A 26,155-nucleotide genomic window follows, 5' to 3' on the forward strand; every position below is an offset into this window, starting at 1 on the left:
AAATAAAAATAAAAATAATATTATTAAAATATGTTTGACATAAACTTGAGTGTTTAAATTAAATTCTAATTTCTAATTTTAGACAACACACAAGAGCCAGACATTATCACTTTTATCATTATTCTATTCAGTAATCACACAACAACATAATATAGAGCCAACATCTCACTATTCTACTTAATATTCATCATTATTCATGCTATATCACAAGTTGTACATGAACATTCCATAACAACAACAATAATCTCCAGGTGCGTTTTTCACCAATACTTTCTTTATGTTATATTCCTATTTCCTCAATTGATGATTAATATTGCAGTATTATTACTTCATATTAGGTTATATTGACATTGGTGATACGTTTCTCATATTTCACCAATACTTTCTTTATATTTTCACCAATAATTTTTTTTATAGCCACACATATATTCTCTAATAATTCATTATATGATTAATTTCAGGTTAATGAAATTACATAAAAACATACAATGTCTAAGCATAAAAAATTGATTTCTATTTTAAAAGGAAACCTTGTGATAAAGATAATGAAGATGATATATATCATTTTATATTTCAAATTACATAGTGATAATAATAACTAATATTAATGAGCCCTTATATAAAATAAATATGTATTATATTTAATCGAGTTTATAATCGGGGTCAAATTCAAAAACTAATCTAATCAATATTTAGGATAAAATTAGACTTTCAAATATACAATCGAGTTTGATTTAAAAAACAATTCAACAAATATTTACAGCGACAAGGAACAAACCTTACTCGATCTCTATCCGAGTAACAACCTTAGAGTTGGAGGAGAGAGTAGTGTTTGTTTTGTTTTTCCAGAAATACTAGGGATTCGAGAAAAACAAAGTAAGAAAGTGACCCTAGGATGTGTAAGTATAGTTGAATTAGTTCCATTCCATTCCATTCCTTAACCATTGGGATTTGGAATATTCCAATTCAATTCTCTCTCTCTCTGATTTTCAAACAATGGAGTTCATCCACAGGCGCGTGGAGCCATGGGTTCGTGGCGTGGAGCCATGGGTGCGAGGCGTTGAGCCATGGGTGAGGGACCAACGATCGAAGTTCTTCAATGTCTCGTGGGCCCCACTCCAATGGAGAATGAAGTGGCCATGGTCTAGTCATCGTGAACAGAAGAAGAGGATCCAAGAAGAGTTCCAACGTCGAAGGAAGCAGCTTCAGGATCTATGTCGCGCCCTTAGCATCGATTCCGTTTCTGATTTGCAAGATCTTCTCTGTTGCATGGTTCTCTCTGAGTGCGTTTACAAGGTATTTTTATTTTTATACACTCGAGGTTTAGCTTAATTACACTCGACACCTTTTCTTTTCTGTTTAAAATATTACACTTGGTAGGTCCGCGTAATTACATCGTTTTACGAGGTTTAGCTTAATTACACTTGACACCTTTTCTGTTTAAAATATTACACTTGGTTTGTGTAATTACATCGTTGTTCTACGAGGTTTGGCTTAATTACACCCGACACTTATCATGTTTAAAACATTACACTCGGTCCATGTAATTATATGTAGAAGTTTAGCTTAATTACACCCGACACTATCCTGTTTAAAACATTACACTCGGTGTAATTAAATCAGACTACGAGGTTTAGCTTAATTTCACTCGGTTGGTGTTGTTACACTCGGCTATCAAGTTTAGCTTAATTACACTTCAGTCATATTGTTTGAAATGTTACACTCTGCTGTTGTAATTTCAGTAATATTGTTTAAAACATTACACTCGGTCGGTGTAATTATACACACTCTCCATGTAGTAGGTGTGGGTGGAGTATTCAATGAGGGTATTAGATTCAATCATCCATTCACCATGTGGGATTCATTTCATTCACTAACAACATCACATTATCATTTTCAAACACCATAAACAATGAGATTCTTCTAAATGTGGTGGTCAATTAGCATGCTATTTTGGTTGCCATAGATAATGATATGATTTCTCTTTAGTAATTTCTCAGAGATCATGATTTCCTCAGCAGTGGTTTAGTATACCGTAGTGATTAGTTAAATACTATGACCATTAGAGAATACAATGGTAATGTATTATCTAGGAATTATTACAAGAATACTATATTAAGTATAAGGCAAACAGTTTACTTTGGAACTTCATTATGTTTTCAATTGTACAAAGCTTGCTTGAACATTTATTTGTGATTCCTTTATGTCTTAGAGACCTGCCACCGAGATGATTCGAACTGTCAATAAATTTAAGGCTGATTTTGGTGGACAAATTGTGGCCTTGGAGCGGGTACAACCATCATCAGATCATGTTCCTCATAGGTTTGTCATTCTTTATATAATTTAATCATTTCAATTTATTTGGTTTTGTTGCCTCTGAGCAGAACTCTCATTTAATCTTTTATTAGTAGCATAAGTGCCATTAAATATTTTGTTATCGTGAAGATTTTTTCCTTGTCATTTATGTGCTTATATGTATTAATAGCTGTATTTTATTTGCGTTTATTATCTACTTTTTATTCTTTGAGGGGTTCTGAGCATATCATATCTCTTTTGTTTAGGTTTGTTAGGATGTTTCCTTTTAGGTGGAGGAGTTAACTCCTTTCCGCATTTACACACTGAACACTTCTCCACTATTTAACCTCTACACTGTAAATTAGTTTTGATGAATTAAAATGGCTTTCCTCCATATTTTACATGACATCAAAGCTCGACTGGAACCATGTTTGAAACTTTGAATTAAATCTCCTTCCCTCATGACCGACAAATGGGAAACTTCCACCTCAAAGATAGCATATAGATGCAATGCTGTACTTCTAACATCACCACCCTGACCGAAGGTACCCTCCTTCCCGTCATTGGCCACAAACAGAAGGTTGAAACTTCATCCATTTGGCTTCGTCAGTTTGGATTTTCCTCCAAGGAAAAGCAAAAAGAGGATTACAATACTGGTGATGCCAAACAACCAAAAAGAAATGATTCTATCAATCAAAATTGGAAACTTGAGAACAGCTTGGTGATGTCATGGTTGTTGAACTCAATGATTAATACAACCGGAGAAAATTTCATGTATTACAACACCACAAAGGAAATAGAGGATGCTGCAAGTGGACAACACTTGTGCAATGTTCAAAATCAAGAGCCGCCTCCATGAACTATGACAATGAGACCCCATATGCACAATACAGCAACACCCTTACTCGATATTGTCATCAGCTTGAAATTTATCAGGAAGTGAAATGAACATGCCCTGAAGACAACAAGCATGGAAAGAAATTAGTGGAGAAGGACTGCATATATATGTTCCTTCTTGGACATGATAATAATCTTGATGAGGTATGTTGGAGGATTCTTGGAATCAAATCACTTCAAATTGTTTGGAAAGTTCAAATTCATCCTTCAATCATGAAAGTTCAGCCCGAAGCAACAGTGCACCAATCTTTTCAGACAAATTACCATCAAAGGGAGACATAGTTTTTGGCGTGTTCAGTTTAGGAAAACTGAGCACACTAGAGGTACATGATGGACAATTCATGAAAAACTAGTAGGCATGATACCATCAAGTAGCAGAGAAAGCAATGGCAAAATAGCCACCGGTAGTGCACCTGACAGGATAATTGTTGTACTAAACTGGAAGCAAACCTTTTCAACAGAACAGATGGAAGATGACACTTTTAAGCTCTTTCCCTCTCTTTTTTCCATTTTTACTGAGATACTACACAATGGGCCACAAACCTAAGCCTAAAGTAATACACTTGTTAGAATGGTTTAAAAGTATCTCACTATATGATTTTTGTATCATAGACTATTTTAGAATATCATAAAGATTTCATGGGATTTATTTCTTATCTATATGTCCACTTTTTTCCTTATTTAATTAGAACTAGGATTCTAATAGTAGTATAAATAGAACTTTTGGGTTTGTCTTTTATATCATGTATCACATTATTATCACATTAATCACATCACATCTTTCAATAATATAATTAGTTGATATTCGTCTCTCTCTTTTTTCCTCCTTATTGAATAAACCTAAACTTAATTTCTTCAACATGGTATCAAAGCGGTATCATCCTTTGTGACTTGTCTTGGCATTGTCCCGTTGTCAGCTTCCCAAAAATCTGGAACTTCAATTAGTCATCTCTATATTGTGAATCGCACGTGGCAATGTCCTCTTTGCCCAGGGTTTGCGTTTAATGGCATCTCATACTTATTTGATTGATTATGTTGTCTCAGGTATTTGTTGGCAGAAGCAGGAGACACTTTATTTGCATCCTTTATAGGAACAAAGCAGTACAAGTGAGTTTTCAAGATGATTCATTGTGTAAGCCTTTTGAGTCATTAGTACTACAATTACAACTACCAGAATATGATTTTTCTTTACCTTTTTATTTTCCTGAAAGGGATATAATTGCTGATGCAAATATACTTCAAGGTGCAATCTTTCATGAGGATGCTGTTGAGGAATCTGATGTATGTGCAGCAACTGAATCCGATCAGGTTGAAAACCAAAATGGAAAAGAATATAGATGGAACCCTCTTGAAAAAAGATTTAAACAACAGAAGAGTAAATCCAAACCTGCTGCTCATAGGGTAAATTAGTTTGTTTTCAATCATATTTTTTTTGCTTTTACTTTTTGAGAACTTTCAAATAGACCCACAGTTCAAAAGTTGTAATTAGGTCTCTAGTTTGAAAATAAATAAAAAGTTTAATGGGGTCCTTGAATCCAGCCCTCTGTTTTAGCCTATAGGGACAACAACAACAACCGAACCTATAGGAACCGGATTATTTTTTATTTTCTTGAGTTTACAAGGACCCAATTTCAACATTAAAATTATAGCTTATTTGAAATTTCTTAAACGTGTACATATAGATTAATTGATTTTTTTTTTGTTTATAAATTTAGATCCATAATTTAATCACCACGGGAATCTTTTCTCTTATGTTTCTTAATTTTTCAATTGTTGATTCTTTACATTCTTGTTATTAATTAAGAATATGATTCAACCTTAGTTCTGGATATTTTGTGATATATCTATATCACATATTTAAACATTGTATCTTTGGGTTCTACTAATTTCCCTGGTACAACTTCTCCAGGGTTTCATGGCTCGTGCTAAAGGAATACCTGCTTTGGAATTGTATAGGCTTGCCCAAAAGAAGAAACGAAAGCTTGTTTTATGTGGCCATTCACTTGGTGGAGCAGTGAGTTTGATTCAACCATTTAGATTCCAAAACATTGCATTAAATCTATTTGAACAGTTTTCTTGTACTAAGTTTCTCATGTTCTAATTAGGTAGCTGCGTTAGCTACTCTTGCCATTTTGAGAGTAATTGCCGCTTCATCACCAACAAGGGAAAATGAGAGAGTCTCTATCAAATGTATAACATTTTCTCAACCTCCTGTTGGAAATGCTGCTTTGAAGGAGTATGTTTTCCCTGTATTTGTTTTCTTCTAATCTAAATCAGTTAATTGCATGTTCTTTTGTCAAACATTAAAACTAAAATTTTAATTAGCTTTTTTTCCTTTTATTGTTATTCTCTCCAGCTATGTTAATAGAAAAGGTTGGCAGCATTATTTCAAGAGTTACTGCATCCCAGAGGATTTGGTTCCCCGTATTTTATCTCCTGCTTATTTTCACCATTATAGTGCTCAGCCTCAGTCAATGCTTTCTGATAATGAAAGTAACATCTTATTAGCGACAAAGCATGAGCAAGGGGTAGGGAAACCAAAAGAGAATGATGAGGAGCAATTAGTTTTGGGGGTAGGTCCTGTGCAGAGATCCTTCTGGAGACTCTCAAAGCTAGTTCCTTTAGAAGGATTACAAAGAAAATTTAGTAAACACCGAGAAAGACAAACGAGTTCTGTCGAAACAACTTCTGTGCATGATTCTCTTGCCAGCAGTTTGATTGGGGAGGAAGTAGTTGAACCGCAGTCACTTGAAATACAAGAGGGTTCTGATGGCATATCACTCAAGCCTTTACCTGACACTGGAAAACATGCATTGGAGGTGGTAACAAATGGGAAAACAGACACTAAGAGCAATACCATGACCGGAAATGAAAAAACATGGCGCAGAGTGCCTTATTTACCTTCATATGTGCCATTTGGACAGGTAGATATTATGGACTGATGATTTGTTTCGGTTTTATTTTGCATTCTCTGATGATGCTAAATTTTTTGAATTTATAACTTTCATGCCTTACTTTCACATGAGAGGCCAATTAACTTGGCCTATAAATTCTCCATCATCTTCTTGTGTTGGTTGATATTAGTGTCTGGCTTGGTTATTCATGTGATTTTGCCCTCTAGTGTTTTATCATTTTCATGACTTGTGTGAACGTGATGCTGCCATGTCTGATTTAATATGATGAAAATAAGAAATCTTGTTAATTGCTGGAATCTTGGAGTACCTGTACAAAGACTTTCCTATCTGTGAATTCTGGGCTATTAAATATTAATTAATTTTCTAAAATTACCCAGTTACCAGCCAAATTATAATTAGGTTAAGGCATATTTTATAGCAAGATCACATTGGTCACTGCTTCTTGGTTAAAACATACTAATTTCAAAGACAACTATGAATAATTTCCACTACATGTACAACAGACTCCCATCCATTCTTTTGCATTATATTCATTCTGCTTTTGCTGTTTATGTCTGATGTCTTACCCACCCACCTAGAACACCCTCTCTTTCAAATAAAGTATTCCTATAGAAAATTCTGTTATTACACACTAGAACACCTTTTTTAATTCAGAATTTTTTTTCCGTACCTTTTTCTTATAGAAAAAGAATTTCAGTAAGAAGGAAAGAGCATTGCAAGATAAGATGATCAAAAGTTGTTTTTCTATCTTTAATTTGTGTTCTGAGATGATTATCTGGTTTCTAGCATCTTCAATTCAAGTGATCTTGTTGAAATATGACAATCATTTTCATTTTGTTTATCATCTTCACACTGAAGATTAGATATGGCTATCTTGCTTCTGGAAGCAAGTAACACCTGCACTTCCTGGTTATGGGATATGTAATTTGACTAAGTACGCTATTTAATTCGAGCAATCTGCAAAGCATTGTTCTAAAGTTAAGCTGTTGATCCACCTAAGTAGGATGAACTTTATGTGGCAAATTATAAGTTCATAATTATAATAGCAGTTAATGTTTGCATGAATTGAAGTAGGCTATTTAATCTATTGCTGGTCCATTTCATAGCAGCTACTAGCTCCTATTATGCAGAAGACAAGATCAATGCAAAATCATACTGTTAGTCCATATCTTACTAATTTCAGCAAAGATAACATCATCATGCAAGCTTTTCCTCGTATAAAATTTGATTGAGAAGATATTAGTAATACAACAGAAATAACCTAATAATAGGGAAGAAGGAAAATAAATTGTGATCTGTCTAGTATATATTCCCAAGGGAAGGATGCCCGTTTTCATGTTCAGTGATAACACCTTTTGACACTGGTTTGTAGGTTTAGTATTTAAAGTGGCATATCATAAAACTAATGATTAAGACATTAATCTATATTACCAGGCTTTAATTTTTGTGTATCTTCCAGTGCAAAATCATTTATAATGTAGGACCAATGACAAAGGAGTAAAATTACTTGAACTCATATTATTTTTCCTCAATAAATTTACAATCATTTTCAACTTATTTTTTATGCTCTACATGCTTTATCTGTTTCTTTGTTTTCCTTTTAGCATGAAATTTTGAACTCACCAGAACCTGTTTCAACTTTCCTGTAAAACAGCTTTATTTATTGGGAAATTCCTCTGTAGAGTCACTATCAGGTGCAGAGTACTCAAAGTTGACATCGGTATGAGTGTCCTTTCATTGCTTAATCGTCTTTGATATAGTTCCACTCTCCTTTTGGGCTGAGAGTTCATTTTCCTACCATATATCATACTTAAGAATAATTCAGTAGGTTCTCTCATTTTGTTTGCTTTCTTCTGGCAAAGACATTTTCAGGTCAAATCAGTGATTGCTGAATTGAAGGAAAGATTCCAATCACATTCAATGAAATCATATCGATCTCGATTTCAGAGGTGACTTACTTTTCATGCCATGTATGGAGCTCATGTATTTTCCCATTTATTACACACGTGAATGGCCATATGCTCACATTTTGTCAAGACCAAAAAATCATGTCCATCATAATTGGTCTTGTATAGACTTTTAAGGATATGTACTCCTAGCTCCTTGAATCCGTCTGTACCTAGTGGGATAAAGATCGGCTGTTAAAGCTCCTGTTGATGATTTTCTATCATTAATTGAAGTATTTGATGTTTCAAATAGAAATAATTCCTTTTCATTCCCCATTTTTTGTTGCAGAATCTATGACTTGTTTATGAGCGATAATGCATCATCCTTCTTAGGGATTGAGCAATGGCAGCAGTTTCCTCATCTAGAGCAATGGCTTGGCCTTGCAGCTGAAGGGACTGTGGAGCTTGGGCATATAGTAGAGTCTCCTGTTATTCGTACTGCAACATCAATTGTTCCTCTGGGATGGAATGATGGGCCTGGAGCAAAAAATGGAGAACATCTGAAAGTTGATATTACTGGTTTTGGCTTGCATCTCTGTACACTTGTTCATGCTCAAGTGAATGGTAACTGGTATTGTCTAATCCCCTGTAAAACATCAATAGTTATTAGCTTATTTTTCTCTTGGTAATGTTTTTCAGGACTAACTAAATGTTTTTAGATTCTTGGGGATTAGGGGCAGACTAAGGCATTAGTTTTCAGCAAGTTTTTCTTTTTTTTCCTCATACGGAGGATATGCAGAGATTGGGCCACGCTGTGCATTTTTTCAAACTTAATTGGCTGTTGTTTTATTATTCGTGTAGTTTTGGTGCCCTTTGTAGTTTTTTTGGTGGAGGATATCCTCCCATCTTGTAATTTGTTTCCTTAATGAATTTCTTTTTCTATAAAAACACTAAGTTTTACCAAACTAAACTTTCTCTCCTCAGTATAGCCCCATAATTAGAGGGAGAAGAAGATGAAGATGGAGAAAAACTGTATGTGAAACTAGTAGAAAGGACTTACCCTTAAATGTCTTATCTGTGGATATGGTTTTTGATAGAACACATTGATGTTTGATCTATATAGCTTACCCAACATAGTGGGAAAAAGCTTTAATTATGCTGTAAAATTATCTATCCTCGTTCTGTCTTCAGTTCATTGCATCATGCAAAGCTTTAGTTACATCTAAGTATCAGATTATGGATGCTTGTGTAGACGTGGTTTCTGAAGTCATCGACAAACTAGCTTTTATAGTAATAGAAGATATTTGCTGATCACTGTTTTTTGTTAAACAATAAAGTTCCTGAATGAACTTGTGCATTGTTCTTATTTTTTCCCATTTGATCTGCAAAATGAATCTAATTTGATACTAATAATCTAGATTCATTGATTATTGACATAAGATGGTGTGGAGTTGATATATGTGCAGTGCTAAGATAACTGCCCCACTACTTAGTAATTGAAGTATATAACTTGCTGCCTTTCCTTTACATTACTTGTTTCTCATTGCATATATTTCCTACTTATTAGAATATATGAAACTATCTTAGATATTCTCTTTGTATCTAAGTATCATCTAGATATTTTCTATAAAATAATTTAAGATATTCTAAGATACTTTCATGTATTCTAATACTACTAAACAACTTAAATAATCCGGATGTATGTGATGTGTATTTATATCTTAATTAGGTGTTCAACTACAGTTGAGTCCTTTCCATCTGCACCAAACTATTCTTCAAATTATGGAATTCAGCCTGAGTTACAGAACATGAGAATATTGGTTGGTGCTCCACTAAGAAGCCCGCCAAAGCATCAAACTGTTTTAGACTCATCGATTCCTACTTTTACTTCTGTTGATTCCGAGACTGCTAGTAGTTCAGCACTTATTGACAAGGATAAGTTCACCCGTCCTGAAAGTTTAAATAACTTTCTAATATTCTGCACTAGTGATTTTACAACTGTTTCCAGAGAGGTTCATGTCAGAACTCGTAGAGTACGGTTAGTTGGGCTGCAGGTATACCACAAACCAATTATTCTCTAGCATCATCTACATAGTTGTTATTACACTTATGATTTACGTGAGCTGGTTAATGTGCAGGGTGCTGGTAAAACCACTCTTTTAAAGGCAATCTTGAATAAATGTAAACCAAATATTGCTAACAATGAGGTTGTGGTGTCAGATGTTGATGTGCAAGAAGGTATTGCTGATGGTTTGAGTTATTGTGACTCGACAGGAATAAATATGCAGGTTTTCTAACTTTTTCCCACCCATGGTCTTTTCTTATTTACTCGCTTTGTTCTTTTCCTTCAAAATGTTTGTATTATTCATGGAAAAGAATTCAAAATGTCTTCCACACTCAAATCTCAATTCTTTCGTATGGATGTTGATTACCAATTTCAGCCATAAGACTGGATATGATGTCCAAACTCACTGTTATTAATGTTCCTAGCTTGATGCTTGTAATGCAATAAATACTTACTAATTAAAATCTGAATAAAAATATTCTTATGACTAGGTGTTTCCTAATATGATAGTTAAGAAAATCAGACCTTGATTAGATGTGTGTATTTATGGTATGTTGTGAGAGACTTAGAGCTTGGATGAGGGCTTGCACAGTTTTCTCTTCAATAGTGATCTAGGTTGCAGAAAGCGCAGGATGTTCATTTGATTTTTTGTTGTTGCAGAAAGCACAGTATGTTCATTTGATTTTTTGTTGTTGCAAAAAACAAAGTATTTGAATGTATATATTTTTCTTTCAATTGTTTTACAGGAACTGAACATGGAAACCTCTCGCTTCAAGGATGAACTATGGCATGGAATTCGAGATCTTAGTAGGAAGACAGACTTGATTATACTTGTTCATAACCTATCTCATAGCATACCTCGATATGGCGACTCAAATGGTTCTCAACAAAAGCCAGTCCTTTCACTTTTCTTGGATGAAGCTAAATCTCTTGGAATTCCTTGGGTTCTCGCAATAACGAACAAATTTTCAGTTAGTGCACACCATCAAAATGCAGCTATCGAAGCTGTCTTGAAAGCTTATCAAGCATCTCCCAGCTCAACCGAGGTTATAAATTCCTGTCCATATGTTATGCCTGGTTTTGCTGGGGCTACTCAGTCATGGGATTCAACCAATCCAGATTCTTCTTATACAAGGATAGGTGCTCAAAGGCTTTTACTGGCACCTATTAACTTTGTTATGAGGCCTTTCCAGAAAAAAGAGATTATTCTTCCAGTAGAAGGTGTCAACTCTCTCCGTCAACAAATTCATCGTATACTTCGCAGTCATGAGGAGTCTTCATTTCAGGTGAGGAAATTTTATGGTATCAGACTTCTAATAGTATCTTTATTTTTGTGTGTATACTTGACTGGTGGTGGGAGTGGGATGGAAATGAAGCATTAGTTCAAATTAGAATTATTTTCGGGGTATTTTTCCAATAGGAAAAACTTAAACCTAAACGACAGAGGAAGGTATAGAACAGGGAGGTACAAGAAGGCTGGAATGTGACAGGGAATGGATGGGCGTGCTGGAAATGGGATTGGCATGCCAAAAATGGTGTTTGTCTACCGAAAAATTGGCCGGGCATGCCGGAAATGGCTTCCCTGTTTGATGTACTTGTTGCGCCAGCCATGACATCCAATGCATCGTGACGCACCGGGAAGGAGTGGCTAGGTGCTGCTCAGCAATGCTAAGACACAATAACACACGATAGTGGCATGATTGATAACATTATGCCTTTTGTTTTTGCTAAACCAGGAAAACTAATGAATTAGTAGCTCAGTTATTTATACTCCTTGAAGTTCTTTGTTTCATGTGATACTTTGTTTTTATATTAATTCATAATGTCTTGCTGCTTAATGTTTTGTCCTTCATTTGTTTTCTCAGTGCAATTCCAGATGTATTTCTTACAGTAATACCCACTAATTTTTTAATGCTCTTATCTCAGGAACTTGCCAAAGATAGACTAATGATCGAGTTAGCGCGAGAACAAGCAATGTCAATCGATGCGAGTAAAGACGCTCAAGCTAAGGCAGTTTCGCTGAATTCTGCTGCTGTGGGTGCATCTGTTGGGGCTGGTCTTGGCATTGTCATGGCCATTGTAATGGGAGCAGCATCTGCCCTGAGGAAGCCCTAAGGATCCAATTCCTTTATTATATTTCTTGGGTTTGTTTACGAGTTGAGTTTTGGAAGGAAATGAAATGAAAGACTTCAGAATCATTTTACAAATGTATTTCATGGTTTCCAGGCCTTTCTCTCCGTTCTATTACCCTCCAAAAACCAACTCACGAAAAGATCCTTAGAGTTGGATTTTTTCTGCCCTGTGCTGGAATATTCATTTTTGTAGATAGAAGATTGGAGGAAGTTATTTGAGGGGAAAAGTTGTTTTGGACACTGGCTAGCTACATATAATTACTCATTTATTTATTCATTCAATTATTATTGATCCTCCTATGTCTCAGGCATTGTCCTTCTTGATAGAAATGAAATTGATTAATAGGAAGGAAAAACATTTATGTTTTATATATCTTGGTTAGAAAAATATTTAATTGTTAAACTTTTAACTTAAATATATATTTTTCAACTAATTAGAAATAATTGTACATGGAGTGAAGCACTTTTATAGGACAACATATATACTCCTCTAGAAAAATCAGTTAGTGTCTCTTTCGTGTGCTGTTTAAGAAAAATAAGAAAAAATAAAAATTTAAAGGAAATTGAGGCATTTAGAATTTAAGGTCTCAAGGTTGGCTTCCTCAAATTTGTATTCTTTAAGCAATTCACTTAGAATATTTATTAACATAATCCTATATTTAATTTTAGGCTTAAATATAATTTTCATCCTTACATTTATTGTTCAAGATTTATAGTTCTTGTTTTTTAAGTTTAGTCCTATATGTTGAGTTGTGTTGATTAAAGTCTTTTTTTAATATTATTATGCGTATTTCCTCATCCTATGGGCAATGAACTAATCCTTTTTAAGATACATAATTGCCTTTTGAACAAATATCACTCCAAGGAACGAACCTTTGACCTTTTGATAATTCTAAAAATCTAGTAAGATTTTATATAATAGATCATTGGGAAATGGAGTATTTCCTTACATAAGGAGATAAGTTATCTCCTCCTGCCAGTGAAACATGACATATCATTTTCTATAAAAATATTTTTAAAAATAAACAAAATAGCACACATGTCACATTTTTTATTGGTTAGAGGAGATAAATTATCTCCTTATATAAGGAGATACATTATTCTCTAGATCAATGTGTTGATTGTTGATATACGTTTTTAATAGTAGTGCCACATCATAGTGAATAAGAGGAAAGTTTTTGCAATGTTGCACTAGATGATTTCAAGTTAGATTCAATATATTAGTGGTGGAGAGATCATGATTAGAATTGTAGAAGAAAGGTAGGGGTGGATTCAAGAAAAAGAAATGTGAGATTTTTTCTTATTGAAAACATAAATTTGCTTTTAATAATATAGTATCTTTTGTAAATACTTAAAACAAAAAGAATAAAATTAGCATAACCCATATTACTTTATCACCCCCTTAACTTTATACTTTTTACAAGTAATTATTATAAATTTTTTTTTCTTCCCTTAAACTTTAATTATGATGAAATTGATTACTGCTTAAAGATAATGTTAAATTAATAATAATGAAATTTTTTATTTTAAACCCAACTGTTAAATCGTTATTATTTAATTTAATTATATATACCAATATTGATGCAATTAATTATTTTTAACTCTAAAATTTATTTATATTCTCAATTAATTTTACATTTTAATGACAGTTTCCTTTAAATATTAATATTGACCAACTTAAATTATTGTATTGCTACTATTGTGAATATAGTTGAAGCTATTTCCTTATTAATTTACTAATAATTTAACAATTATATTTATACAATAACCAAATTCAAATTTTAGACATGTTTTATGCATTTTTCCACTATATTTTAAAGTTGATCCTTTCTTGTATGAAATGTTATGCAAAAACAGGTATACATCTGCTGTCTCATACTTTATGTCTCCATGTGTTATGAATTTGTAATTTAACTATTAAATATTTTTCTAACCAATCACAAACACGTATGACACATGGAGTGACACAAAATGTGGGACAACAGATATACTCCCAGCAAAAACATATAGAAACTCCCACCCAATTACCCAACACCAAAGAATACCAAACCCATTCTCTCTTTCTTCCTTCACAAACCAAACCAAAACCAAAGCACAACTTCTAAACTATCTCTTTCCTTCACTTCACAACCCTTCTCAAGAAAAGCATCAACCAACTTTACTATATCATCCTTCACCATCACCATGCAACTCTTCATTACAACAACTCTTCACAAACTCAACCCTTTTCTCACAACAAAACATGTCAACCCAACAAGAACACCAACTTTCTCTCTCTCCTTTCAACCACTACTCCAACCGTGTTCTCCTCAAAACCCTGTTGCACCATGCAAATGATGATGGTGCAGTTGGTTTGGTTGGTCAAAGAGTTTTGGTTGGTGGGTGGGTCAAGTCTTCTAAGGAAGTTAAGAAACCTTCACTTCCTTTGATAATGGATAATAATAATAATGATGGGTTTGATGAGACAAGGAACAAGGATGTTTCATGTGTGGAAATACTTCAATCTCGTATACCATTGGTTAGGTCCATTTTTCATGTGTTGGGTGGGAAGGGTTATGTTCCTCGTAAGAAACTTGAACATTCACAACATCCTCTTAAGGCTATCATTCCTCAACCTTCTACTGTTTATCTGCTTCTTACTGATGGTTCATGTGTTTCAAGTCTTCAGGTGGATTTTCATTCTATATTATTTTGTGTTTTTATGATGTTTATGAATGATATCTTTAGGGTTCATATTAAGGTTTTTCGGAAACTTCGAAAACCTTAACGTTTCAGACAACTGTTGACATATGCATGCATGCAGGTGTTTTAAATAACGGTTTAGGGAGAAACCTTAGCATATTGGCGAATGATATATAGGATAACCCTTAGGGTTGCAATGTTTCAAATTTCGGCTGCGGTTACTTCGATTGTGGTCATTGCGGCCTTTGCAATATGGATTGCAATAGTTGTGGTGTGAATTATTTTGTGATTAAAAAAATATTTTTAAATTTGATGGATCTGATGTGGCGTGATGCGGCTCAAATGCCGTTGTATTGCACTACGATGCGACCATATCATTGTGATTCAGCACCACATCATAATTGCGATATGATGCGGTTACGACGGTCATTATAACTGTAATAGTACAGCTGTATCACGTGATGTGGTTCGCAAATTTTACCACCGGGGAGGAGGGATAGCCAAAACTGCTCTACTCAGGAAAAAAGAAGTTAAATAAATGTATTGCTGCCTTTGCTTATAGTTTTTGAACTTGTATACAATTCAAGTTAGATGCAATATTGATTAGATAAAATGATATTAATGTGTCCTTGTAGGCAAAAGTTGACATATCAAACAATGCTTTTATTTTAATTTAAGCACTAAATTAAACATATATCTCATTGTCGGAGCCTCGTGCACTGAACCGTCCTATAAAAATATCCGGTAATAACAAGCTCATTGTGGGAGCCTCGTGCACTGAGCCTCGTGCAGATTGATTTTGAAAAGGAAAGTTGATTTCATTGTTATATAAAAACTTGTAGGTTGTGGTTGATTCTTCAGTAGCTCAACCTAGCAATCTTTTACCTACTGGAACATGTATATTAGTAGAAGGTCAACTTGTAAAGCCATCATCAGAGGGAAAGCATTCTATTGAGCTTAAAGCTGACAAAGTTCTTCACATTGGGACAGTAGATATCGATAACTATCGGTTATCAAGGAAGCGAATTCCGCTCGATATGTTAAGAGATTACTCCCATTTTCGGCCTCGAACAACTACGGTGAGTATTGCTTCATATTTACTCTTTCCATTCATCTTGTTTATATGAACAATTTAGCATATGATAATTGTTCATAAGATTGTAGGACTTATACTAAATGAATTAATGAAATAGGTCATTCATATTCCCCTATTATACATATTTCTCAACAATATAGATTCTTAATAGTGTTGCAATAACATGAATTTGTCATCTTATTGATTTTACGACAGTTTATCATAATGAGAACTGTCGCGACTCGATTTTCGGCTAGGTGACGTCTTGCGAGTCGCCACTACGTTTTTTGCAATCTGTTATAATTTTTCAATAAATGACATGTGGTACATATAATAGGTGGCGACTGTCATGCGAATTCGCAATGTTCTGTCTTTCGCGACCCACTCGTTTTTCAATGATCATGCATTCATCGATGTCCAAGTACCTGCTATAACTTCCACCGACTCGGAAGGATTTAGCAACTTGTTCAAAGTTACTACCCTGGATCGGAAAGCAGAGAAGGAAAAGCTAAGTACCGTTTATGAGACTGAAGGTGTTAGCCTTGAAGTTGTGAAGGCAGCGGCGAAAGAGAAAAGCAACCAAGTTGAAAATTTGAAAAGAAGTGAAAGCAATAGGGAAGCACTGGCTGCCGCGATTCACGATCTGCGAAAAACAAACGAACTAGCATCACACTTGGAAGCTAGAGAAAAGAAAACAATTGAAGCTTCATTGAAGGATGACAAAGTAGACTCTTCCGAAGATTTTTTCTCCTGCCAAACTTATTTGACTGTTTCGGGCCGGTTACATCTGGCAAGTTACGCATGTGCTCTCGGAAATGTCTACTCATTTGGACCTAGATTTCAAGCTCATAAAACAGATTCTGCTAAACATGCTGCCGAAATGTGGATGGTTGAGGCTGAAATGGCTTTTGCTCAATTAAAGGTATCATTTGTATTACCCTTTGCATCATTACTTTATAAAACTCTCAAATTTCAAACATAGCATATGAATTTCTTCAAAATTATAGTTCATTCCTCTTTATTTACACTTGTAACTCCTTATTTTCCGAGTTCAAGTTTTTTCTATCATTTAATAGCATGCTTTATTTTCTGGTTCTTGCAGGACTCCATGAATTGTGCTAATGACTTTCTAAAGTACCTTTGTAAAAGGGTTTTGGAAAATTGTTCCGAAGATTTGAAATTTATTGCCAAAAGAATCGACAATGCCTGCATCGATCGTCTTCAGCAGATTGTATCAGTTTCTCCTGAAATGTTGTCCTACAATGAAGCTATAGATGTTCTAAGAAAGGTAGGTACTAGTACTAAATGTTACACAGAAAATGCTATTTTGATCTTTCAATTTCTTCCATTCAATTCTTTTCCCTTATGTTCATAAAAACATAAAATATATATTTTATGTCTTACATTTTATTCAATTATGATACCAGGTCGAAGACAAGAAATTCGAAACAAACATCGAATGGGGTATCGATCTCACTACAGAACACCTTAGGTATATAAATACCATCATCATATTCTGGATTATCTTATTTCTAACATGAGCATTAGTATTACTTTCACCACTTTTTTGCTACTTATTGTTCTGTTTATGATATGTTAGCTATCTTGCTGATGTCGTATACAAGAAGCCGGTTATGATATACAATTATCCGAAAGAAGTTAGGCCGTTTTACGTTCGCTTGAATGATGACGGAAGAACTGTTGCTGCATATGATCTTATTGTCCCTAAGGTATGACCATACATGGATTGGTATATGCCTGTGTGAGCTAGATCTTTCTGTGTTATTCTACTGTATTGAAATTTTTACATAACAACTTTTACATTTGCTACAAAACTTGGCAGGTTGGAACAATAATTTCGGGTAGCCAAAACGAGGAGCGTCTTAACATAATATCATCAAGGTATTGCTAAGAATAAAAAATGTTAACGATACAAATATAAATGGATGGTTAAGATTAAAAGTTATTTAACTTGTAAACGCTTCTTGTTTCTTTATTGTATGACAGAATCAGGGAACTCGGCTTGGCGCGAGAGAAGTATGAATGGTATCTGGATCTTCGTCGAAACGGAACTGTGAAGCATTCTGGTTTCACTCTGAAGTTTGACATTATGGTGCTCTTCACAACTGGCCTTAGCAATGTTAGAGATGTTATCCCTTTCCCAAGAAGCTATGGCAAAGCCAATAATTAGTAACACTATGTGTTGATTGCTTGTAAGCATAATGTAATAAAGGAAATTTATGATTGAAATATGAAATCTATCTAAATCTTGTGAAGTTCTTTCGAGTACAAAAATTATTTTGATTTTAACTTTCGACGGAGAATACATGGGCTAGCATTATAACGTCGTTCGATTCAAGTAATCGATCTTATTTAGTGAGATTAAGGTTTTGTCGTTATTGTTATTGATTGAGATTGCATAGGTTGTCAAACATGTCATAAAACAACATTCCTCAACATTGAATTTGCTTGCAAATTGCAATAAAATAAGGGGAATGGAACATTTCATGTCATTTCTTAATAACTTAGGATTGACATAGTTATAAAAATGAGGAAAAAAAAATGTATGCACTATCGGTGGAAATATATATATATATATATATATATATATATTTTGAAGACATTTATGTCATTTTAAATACATTATGTATAAATGTACATTTTCTTCCTCTTATTTTTCTTCCATTTTCAATCATATGAAACAATAAAATTATCATATTATTTTCTATTGCTTTTCTTTTCTTAAACTCTTTCTTTCTTTTTACTTTTATTCCTTAATCAAACATTGTGATGAGAGTCTAAGTTAATGATTCATGATCTTTGCATAAGATCTGGACACCTATTTACTCAGGCCTTAAAGACTACCCATCAAATGGAGATGATATGAAAGGTTTGAAATAACCGAAGTTAATAACAAGTAAAATTAAATTGTGTTTATCAATTTTTTCTAACTGAGAAACTTTTAGCACACACAAGTAATAAACCGAAAATTGAAGAAAATAGACAATTGATTTATATACATTTTAGACAAATACAAGAGAAAGTAAAATAGAGATTGATAATACAAATTTATAATTACAAGTTAGCTTCTATCCACATTTATTAAAAGAAGTTTATATACTTGCACTAACTACTACTCATAAAGGAGAGTTGAGTGTAATAATTAAAAAAAAAACATGATTATAATTAAGCTAACTTGTTAAATAATTAATTAATTATATACTAGATAGAATAATTGATCAATCTTAAATTTGCAAATATAATTTGATGATGAATTCATTCTTCTATATGTGTTTAAGGAATATTTCCTTAGAATTATTATTGCATTTTGTATTGAATCAAAATGATTTTTTTATAATTTATTATATATATTTTTTTCTTTTGTGTCGTGTGTTACCATCATTTAGAAAATATTGAGGAGATAAAATTTGACACATATTACGTTATTAAAGATGAAATTGACAATTTCCGACAACTTAATAGAAAAACTTAAAACCAAATTCCACACGACCAAATAATAAGTTCATTCTGCCCTTCTAACTTCTATGAACTTGTTGGATAAAATGGTAATTGATTAATATTTTATCATATTACGATGCTATCTTAAAAAATGTGTCTGGTCAAAAAATATTTAATTATTAAAATTTTAATTTAAATATATTAATTATATATGTAATGATACAGTTTGTGGACAATAAATATGCTCTCCAAGATGCATTGACTGACTATTTCCTTTGGTGTTATCTATTAATAACATTGAATGAATATGACCCACCATAATCTATATTAGGTTCAATCACCAATGTCCAAATTGTAAAATATATTGTGGATAAAATGCATTATATCCTTAATGGTTGGGTAAGAGTAGGGTTCACAAATATTGTCCAATTTTATGCATATTTTAATTGACTTAAGAAAGCAATAGTGGGGTGGCTTTTTAATTTTGTGATATAAGTGTGTGATTTTTAAGCTCTAATACAAGGGCTACCATATGAAATGTGATACCAATGCCCCACTTGAATATAATAATGTGCATGTACTAGTCATGTTTAATCAATCACTTTTTGACCTTATGCTTACATCCTTAAACCAAATGTCAAACTTTTTTCATAGAAAAAAATGACATATCTTAAATAAAATTAACTTACAAATTCTATTACATATAAAAGTAACATAATTATATGATTGCACCTTTTTTATGGATCATTTTTGTAGAAAGATTTATAAGCTAATTTTGTAAGAAGAAATATCATCATTATTATATTCAATTTCCTAACATTTTATGTAACTTTGAAGATAGAATAAGTAACCAATTTGTATTCTAACAAGTTTTAATGTATTAAATTGCATTTAGGTTGAATTTATTGAAATTGCATTAAAAACACTCAATACAACCACAACTACAATGGCTTGGTAGAGATCCCAAAATGATAATATGGTAACCGGAATTCATATGAGAACATGATGTATACACTTTTTGAGTCTTATATGGTATGATTGTATTATTCATATTTTATCAACATTGATTTCTCAAAAAGAAAATATAAATAAATAATGAATAATATATTAACTGTATATAAAAATCTTTACTCATACTGTATATAAGTATCACACTTGATCACTGTTACTTAGTAATCAAATTGATGTGAGTTAGCCCCACGACTGTAGATGTTTCCAACTCGGACAGAATTGCCTCCAGTGCGAGAATATTTGTAATAAACCAAAAAAATTGATGTGAGTACGTAATATATAGGAGGGTCGGTGGTGGGATGTTGCACCCACTAGCATACTCCATTAGGATCCGACGCTATTTCCACTTTAGATTCATCAATCCCTACAACATTTCCTATATATTCAACCTTTTTCATCCATGGTGGTGGGACATGCCTACCCAACATGCCATGTTATTAGTTATTAATACACTAGGATTATCTCCGGTATTGGACCCAGATTCTAACACCTGACATCAAAAGAATAAACAATCTAAATTTTGTTGGTTTTTTCAATCACATAAATTCAAAATTTGAAAGTTTATTCTTATTCTCACATTCCAATACTGAAGGGTTTCGATATTGACGATTTCTACTCGATTCTTAATAATATTCATATTTGAGGAATCCCCACCTTACAAAAGAAATTTTGCTATGTGACTCCCATCCCACCCATTCAAAATGCTTACACAAAAAGTCTTGTATGACAACACTTAGTGCCTTCCATAATCTTAAGGTCTTTCTTTATTGTTTTTAAGATTCTTACCTACTTTACTTCATTATAAATAGCTACTACTTCATTGATATAAATGATGTATGCACACAATTTTCATTTATGGATCCATAATAAGTGACTTTTATTTGCATTGTTGGGTCTACAAGGAAAACTACCTCTTTTGCCCTCTTGCACCTTCAATAGCTCACTCCTTGAATCCTATAGGTAATTTTATTTTTCGTTCCAATATTTACATGGTTCAAATCTGTATTATATTTCATTTAATATTGAACATAGATATTGCAAATGCATCATGTTTTTAATTAAGAAATACCTTAAAATATGTTATATTGTTAAAATGCAAATCTACATATGCATCTATAATCTCTAATAAGGATTTTAGTTCTTTTATATCCTCTAAATAATCATCATGCATGCTAATACATAAAATCAATAAAATAATAATATGATGAAGTGTGGATTATTCTCTATGGTGTACCACTAAGTAGGATTTCAAGAGTCAAAGCATATAAGTTTGGTTGGAGGGGTCAATAAAACCTTAATTTATATTTGCTATGTGCATGGGCTCATGCAAATTTAATTGAGATCATTTGTCTCACTTTCTATGTCTTATTATGTCTCAATCCAATTGAAAGTTGACGCATACTCAAAAAGAAGAAAATAAAAACAAAAAATAATTTTTTTATCTTATTTAGTGAGATTTGATTAGCTTGGGACATGAGGATGAAAATATTTTTAGACAGAGGATACACATTCATGCAAATTCTTTTGACTTGTATTGCTAAAAGTTAAGTCTCCTATTAGTTAAATATAGAGAGAAACATTACTTATAAGAATTAGATAATCTCAAAACCTATGTGGTAACTTTTAGGATAGAGTTTGATTCAATTATTATTCTAACATTGCAAATGTTAGAACTTATATTGATATTGAGCTAACCACAAGTCATCAATTTTACAAATTATGTGTCACATCAATTAAATAATTAAGTAAAAGAATAATTTAGAATAATTTTGACAACTTTCTCTATGAAATAATTTTTTTAGTGGGATTAAATATAATTATTCTTGTTTGAGATGTTTAGAGAGTTAAACCCAAACTGATAATCTCTAAAGTGTCTTTCCTTTTATCCAAAGTTTAGGAAGTATAAAATAAAATATGGATAGAACTTCAACTATGTCAAGGCCTAAACATGATTAGATAGTTTTTGTTACTTTATTTAAGAATTATTAAAGATTAATATATGAATGATAAATAATTCAAAATCAGGAAACACAAATTCCCCAAGCCTCTAGTTATGAACTAAGATTGGGCTTTAAGCAAAAACATGTATTGAGACTCAATTATGTAGATGTGTTTAACCCAAGGATACAAACTTATATACTAACCAACCAAAAATAGCTACAAAATTTGATTCTCCCAACACTTTTGATTTTAAAAATAATAAAATATAAAATATGTACGATTGGTTAATTATTTTATATATCCTACCCTATATTTCATGTACTTTAGTTTGAGAAAAATAATATTTATATACCTGTCTTTGTTTCACCCCAATATAATAAAGTTAATGAACTAATCAAATAAGAAAACGCACATATTGATGTTAATTTTCTCTTTAATTCATTCAAGTAAGCAATACATATTTCTTTCGTAGCTTTATCCAGACATATATTTCATTCAAATCTCATTCATAATTGAATTTCAGAAATGCATGTTCTAAGGATATATTATAACCTACACAAAATTACAATTTTTAGATAAACATATGCATGCGTTCTATAAATGTACTAACTTTTAATATTTAACCTACCTTTATTTAGTAATTTTAAATATACCATTCAACCCATCTTAAAAAAGCTCATCATAATTTGCTATTTTTCTTAGTACTTTATTTTAGTTTAAATATCCTTATGCTCATTTAATTTATTAATCAAATTTTCTTTACTGATAAAAAACAAAAAAGTTTAGCCGACTCCACCAAGTGATACTAAGTTTCGGTTGTTGTATACAAAAACAATATTAGGTATATACGATCGAGTTTCTGATGGCCGCACCACTAGGAGGAGAGGTAATAATAGTTTTAATTTTAGCACTACTGTCCAAGGCAATGTCCATAAGAGTAAGGCATCAAATCATTAATGATCCCTATAGCTCCATAAATCCAAGCTTTTGCTTTAGTTGGAGATTAGGAGTAGAGGTAAACAATGTTCTTCCATGGAGTAGAGTTCCAACTCATTGCTTGCAATATATTGAAGATTACATGATACATGGCCAATATGAGCAAGATTTGGAATTGATAATGGAACAAGCCTTGAGGTATATGAATGGTATTGTTCTAGATGGTGATGGCATGGATGCTTGGGTTATTGATGTTGATGATACTTGCATCTCCAATGTTTTTTATTACAAAAGCAAGAGATATGGGTATGTTGTCTCTACACTTATACTATCCATTTTACTTAAATATGATAATAATTACTATCCATTTTACTTAAATATGATAATAATTTTGAAAGGTTATGTTAAATAGTTATGAGAGAAAGCGAAAAAGAAAAATCAAGGGGCGAGGATGAGGGAGGAAGGGAAGAGGAAATGAAAGTATCTTCCTTGTTTGAAAGTGTACAATTTAGACGGATGAGGCTAAAGTAATAGTAATACAAAAATATTTTTTCATTCTTCCTTTAAAGATCTAATTAACAATGAGAAATAAAAAAAATATATAATTATAAAATTTTACTAAAGTCATTCAGTTATTTTCACATGCTTGTCCCCGTAAAAAATCTCAAATTAGGGCATCATGAAAATAGGCACGTCGAAGGTTTTAGAGAACTTCAGAAAACCTCCAAAACCCTATTTTTCCCCCAACTCCTAAACAAGAGAGACTATTTCCAAAACCATCTTTTCCCTCCCTATCTGAATCAATATTCTGAAACAAAGCGTAAAGTTTTTATTGGAATATTCTCTAAAATTAAGGGTATTTAATAGAATTTTCATCTTTGTGCTAAAATCTAACATACATATAATATAAAGTAGATGTAGTACAATAATAGTTTGTAATTAAAAAAAGATTTGATTTGTGTATTAATATGTATAATTATAAAAATATATAGGTGTGACCCATATGATCCACCAGCATTTAGAGCATGGGCATTGAAAGGATGGTGCACTGCAATTCCTTCTGTATTAGACTTATTTAACAAGTTAATAGATCAAGGATTTAAAATAATCCTTCTTACTGGAAGAGATGAAGAGATATTTCATCAAGTGACCATTGAAAATTTGCATAATCAAGGGTTCATTGGTTATGAGAGACTCATCATGAGGTATGTGGATCCATTTATATTTGTACATTTATGAACTTATCTCTTTAAAAAAATATTACATACAAAAAGTAAGATATTTCATGAATTTTGTAATATTTATGTACAGATAGTGTAAAGATTTATACATAGTTAGTATATCATTTACCATTCATTTGTATTACTTTTACTTAAGAGTCAATGATGACAGAAATTAAATAATGATGTAGTGACAATGTATTTTTTCGGGTGGACATCTGCTATCCCAAAACAATGTGTCACTTCATGTGTCATTGCTTGTGATTGGTCAAAAAAATAATTAATTATTAAAATTTTAATTTAAATATATTTTTTCAACCAATCACAAGCAGTGACACATAGAGTGACATACTTTGTGGTACAGCAGATGTGCTCCCATTTTTTTCTCTATTTTTTTATATACACAGAATTTGTCATGCCTTTTCTTCTTGTTGTCAAAGCTAAAGATTATTCAAACAAAAATTTCATAATGGTTATCCATTTTCCTTGGTGTTAATTAACATACATACAGCCTCACTATAAATTATTTCTTTTAGTTTTTTAAATTATTATTTTAGTTTAAAATATGTGTAAGTTATATCAACCACTCTAGTTTTAATTATATGTTACTTTTAATTGAATTACACATCCATATTAATTAAAATAGTAATTGTGTTTGATATTTATTTTCCCCCAGAAATGCATCATATAAAGGGCAAAGTGCTGTGAAGTATAAATCAAGTATAAGGAAGCAATTAGAAGATGAAGGTTATAGGATATGGGGAAATTTGGGTGACCAATGGAGTGATCTCCAAGGATCTTCTTCAGGAAATAGAACATTTAAACTCCCAAATCCTATGTATTTTGTTCCTTAGCTTGTACTAATGAGTCAAACAAACTCATGTTTATTACACCAAATTTATATTTTCGATTTAAGTGTGAGGATAATATACTTAATAAAATTATATAAACTATTTATTTAAGGGGTTATAAAATAAATGGTTTCATAAGACTTCTATAATTGTGTTGCGGCCCATTTTCGATTAGAAGATTGACTTTACGACTTAGGAAGATGTAAACTCAATTGCGACTTAAGAGTTGCTCTACTACGTTTTTTATGGTTAAAACGTAGAAAACTTTCGGGGTGAGATATTGTAATTACAATTCATAATTCTTAGTGAAGAAATCTCTTGTGCTGCAAGAGTACTGGACGTAGCTTTCGGTGGACTAGAAGGTGGACTAGTATAAAAATTATTGTGTATTCTCTTCTCCCTTATCTCTTTCATTTAATCTTGATTATTTTTTTGCATATATTTTCCGCTGTACGTTAACTCTTGATTTTGCAGAAAAAGTGGTCATAATTTTTAAGTCAACTAATTCATCTTCTCTTAGTTGCAACCTCATTCTTACACAAATTCCAGTATTTTAAAAAATATTTGTCTAATATATATGCCATGTGATATATTTGAAATATTTTTATTGTATATGAGATATATCATTTTATTTATTCAATATTCAAATTGTTCATTAAGGATTAAGATTTGTATACTTGTGTGTATTTTGGTAATGCATATTCAATTTTACACATAGGCACGTATGAATTTTTTAAGGGTGTTATTTAAGACAATTTGAGAATAAAATTGATAAATAATGAATCAATAA

General features: G+C 32.3%; 3 protein-coding genes across 5 annotated transcripts; all 3 read left to right on the forward strand.

The window, feature by feature from the left end:
• LOC109363520 lies at positions 855-12,486 on the forward strand. Of its 2 annotated transcripts, XM_019609792.1 has the most exons (15): positions 855-1,032; positions 1,075-1,296; positions 2,213-2,322; positions 4,237-4,299; positions 4,404-4,593; positions 5,102-5,206; positions 5,298-5,428; positions 5,549-6,116; positions 7,762-7,827; positions 7,980-8,056; positions 8,343-8,624; positions 9,723-10,047; positions 10,132-10,281; positions 10,805-11,344; positions 11,985-12,486. In XM_019609792.1, the coding sequence occupies exons 1-15, from the start codon at positions 997-999 to the stop codon at positions 12,171-12,173; spliced, it is 3,054 nt and encodes a 1,017-aa protein (XP_019465337.1). In that variant the 5' UTR covers positions 855-996; the 3' UTR covers positions 12,174-12,486. The 2 variants fall into 2 exon arrangements, with proteins under 2 accessions (XP_019465337.1, XP_019465333.1); XM_019609788.1 differs by having other exon boundaries at positions 855-1,296.
• LOC109363530 (asparagine--tRNA ligase, cytoplasmic 2) lies at positions 14,264-18,223 on the forward strand. Its single transcript, XM_019609796.1, has 8 exons — positions 14,264-14,858; positions 15,715-15,951; positions 16,285-16,869; positions 17,050-17,235; positions 17,375-17,439; positions 17,548-17,677; positions 17,791-17,849; positions 17,955-18,223. Exons 1-8 carry the CDS (start codon positions 14,433-14,435, stop codon positions 18,136-18,138), a joined length of 1,872 nt encoding a protein of 623 aa, XP_019465341.1. The 5' UTR covers positions 14,264-14,432; the 3' UTR covers positions 18,139-18,223.
• Positions 21,265-25,429, forward strand: LOC109363534 (acid phosphatase 1-like). 2 transcript variants are annotated; one of them, XM_019609802.1, is made up of 4 exons: positions 21,265-21,377; positions 23,200-23,600; positions 24,287-24,499; positions 25,191-25,429. In XM_019609802.1, the coding sequence occupies exons 2-4, from the start codon at positions 23,221-23,223 to the stop codon at positions 25,366-25,368; spliced, it is 771 nt and encodes a 256-aa protein (XP_019465347.1). In that variant the 5' UTR covers positions 21,265-21,377; positions 23,200-23,220; the 3' UTR covers positions 25,369-25,429. The 2 variants fall into 2 exon arrangements, with proteins under 2 accessions (XP_019465347.1, XP_019465345.1); XM_019609800.1 differs by lacking the exon at positions 21,265-21,377 and having other exon boundaries at positions 23,040-23,600.

The sequence above is a fragment of the Lupinus angustifolius genome, chromosome LG01 (assembly GCF_001865875.1).
Source record: "Lupinus angustifolius cultivar Tanjil chromosome LG01, LupAngTanjil_v1.0, whole genome shotgun sequence".
NCBI classification, from domain to species: domain Eukaryota; kingdom Viridiplantae; phylum Streptophyta; class Magnoliopsida; order Fabales; family Fabaceae; genus Lupinus; species Lupinus angustifolius.

Bases quoted from the DNA above. Each gene is read 5' to 3' on its own strand.
- LOC109363520 (XM_019609788.1), top strand. From the start codon at position 997: ATGGAGTTCATCCACAGGCGCGTGGAGCCATGGGTTCGTGGCGTGGAG. The intron at 5,207-5,297 runs GTGAGTTTGATT...TGTTCTAATTAG, and splicing joins GCCATTCACTTGGTGGAGCA to GTAGCTGCGTTAGCTACTCT. The intron at 6,117-7,761 runs GTAGATATTATG...CCTGTAAAACAG, and splicing joins CATATGTGCCATTTGGACAG to CTTTATTTATTGGGAAATTC.
- LOC109363530 (XM_019609796.1), top strand. From the start codon at position 14,433: ATGTCAACCCAACAAGAACACCAACTTTCTCTCTCTCCTTTCAACCAC. The intron at 15,952-16,284 runs GTGAGTATTGCT...TACATATAATAG, and splicing joins TTCGGCCTCGAACAACTACG to GTGGCGACTGTCATGCGAAT. The intron at 16,870-17,049 runs GTATCATTTGTA...TGGTTCTTGCAG, and splicing joins TGGCTTTTGCTCAATTAAAG to GACTCCATGAATTGTGCTAA.
- LOC109363534 (XM_019609802.1), top strand. From the start codon at position 23,221: ATGGCCGCACCACTAGGAGGAGAGGTAATAATAGTTTTAATTTTAGCA. The intron at 23,601-24,286 runs GTATGTTGTCTC...AAAAATATATAG, and splicing joins TACAAAAGCAAGAGATATGG to GTGTGACCCATATGATCCAC. The intron at 24,500-25,190 runs GTATGTGGATCC...ATTTTCCCCCAG, and splicing joins TATGAGAGACTCATCATGAG to AAATGCATCATATAAAGGGC.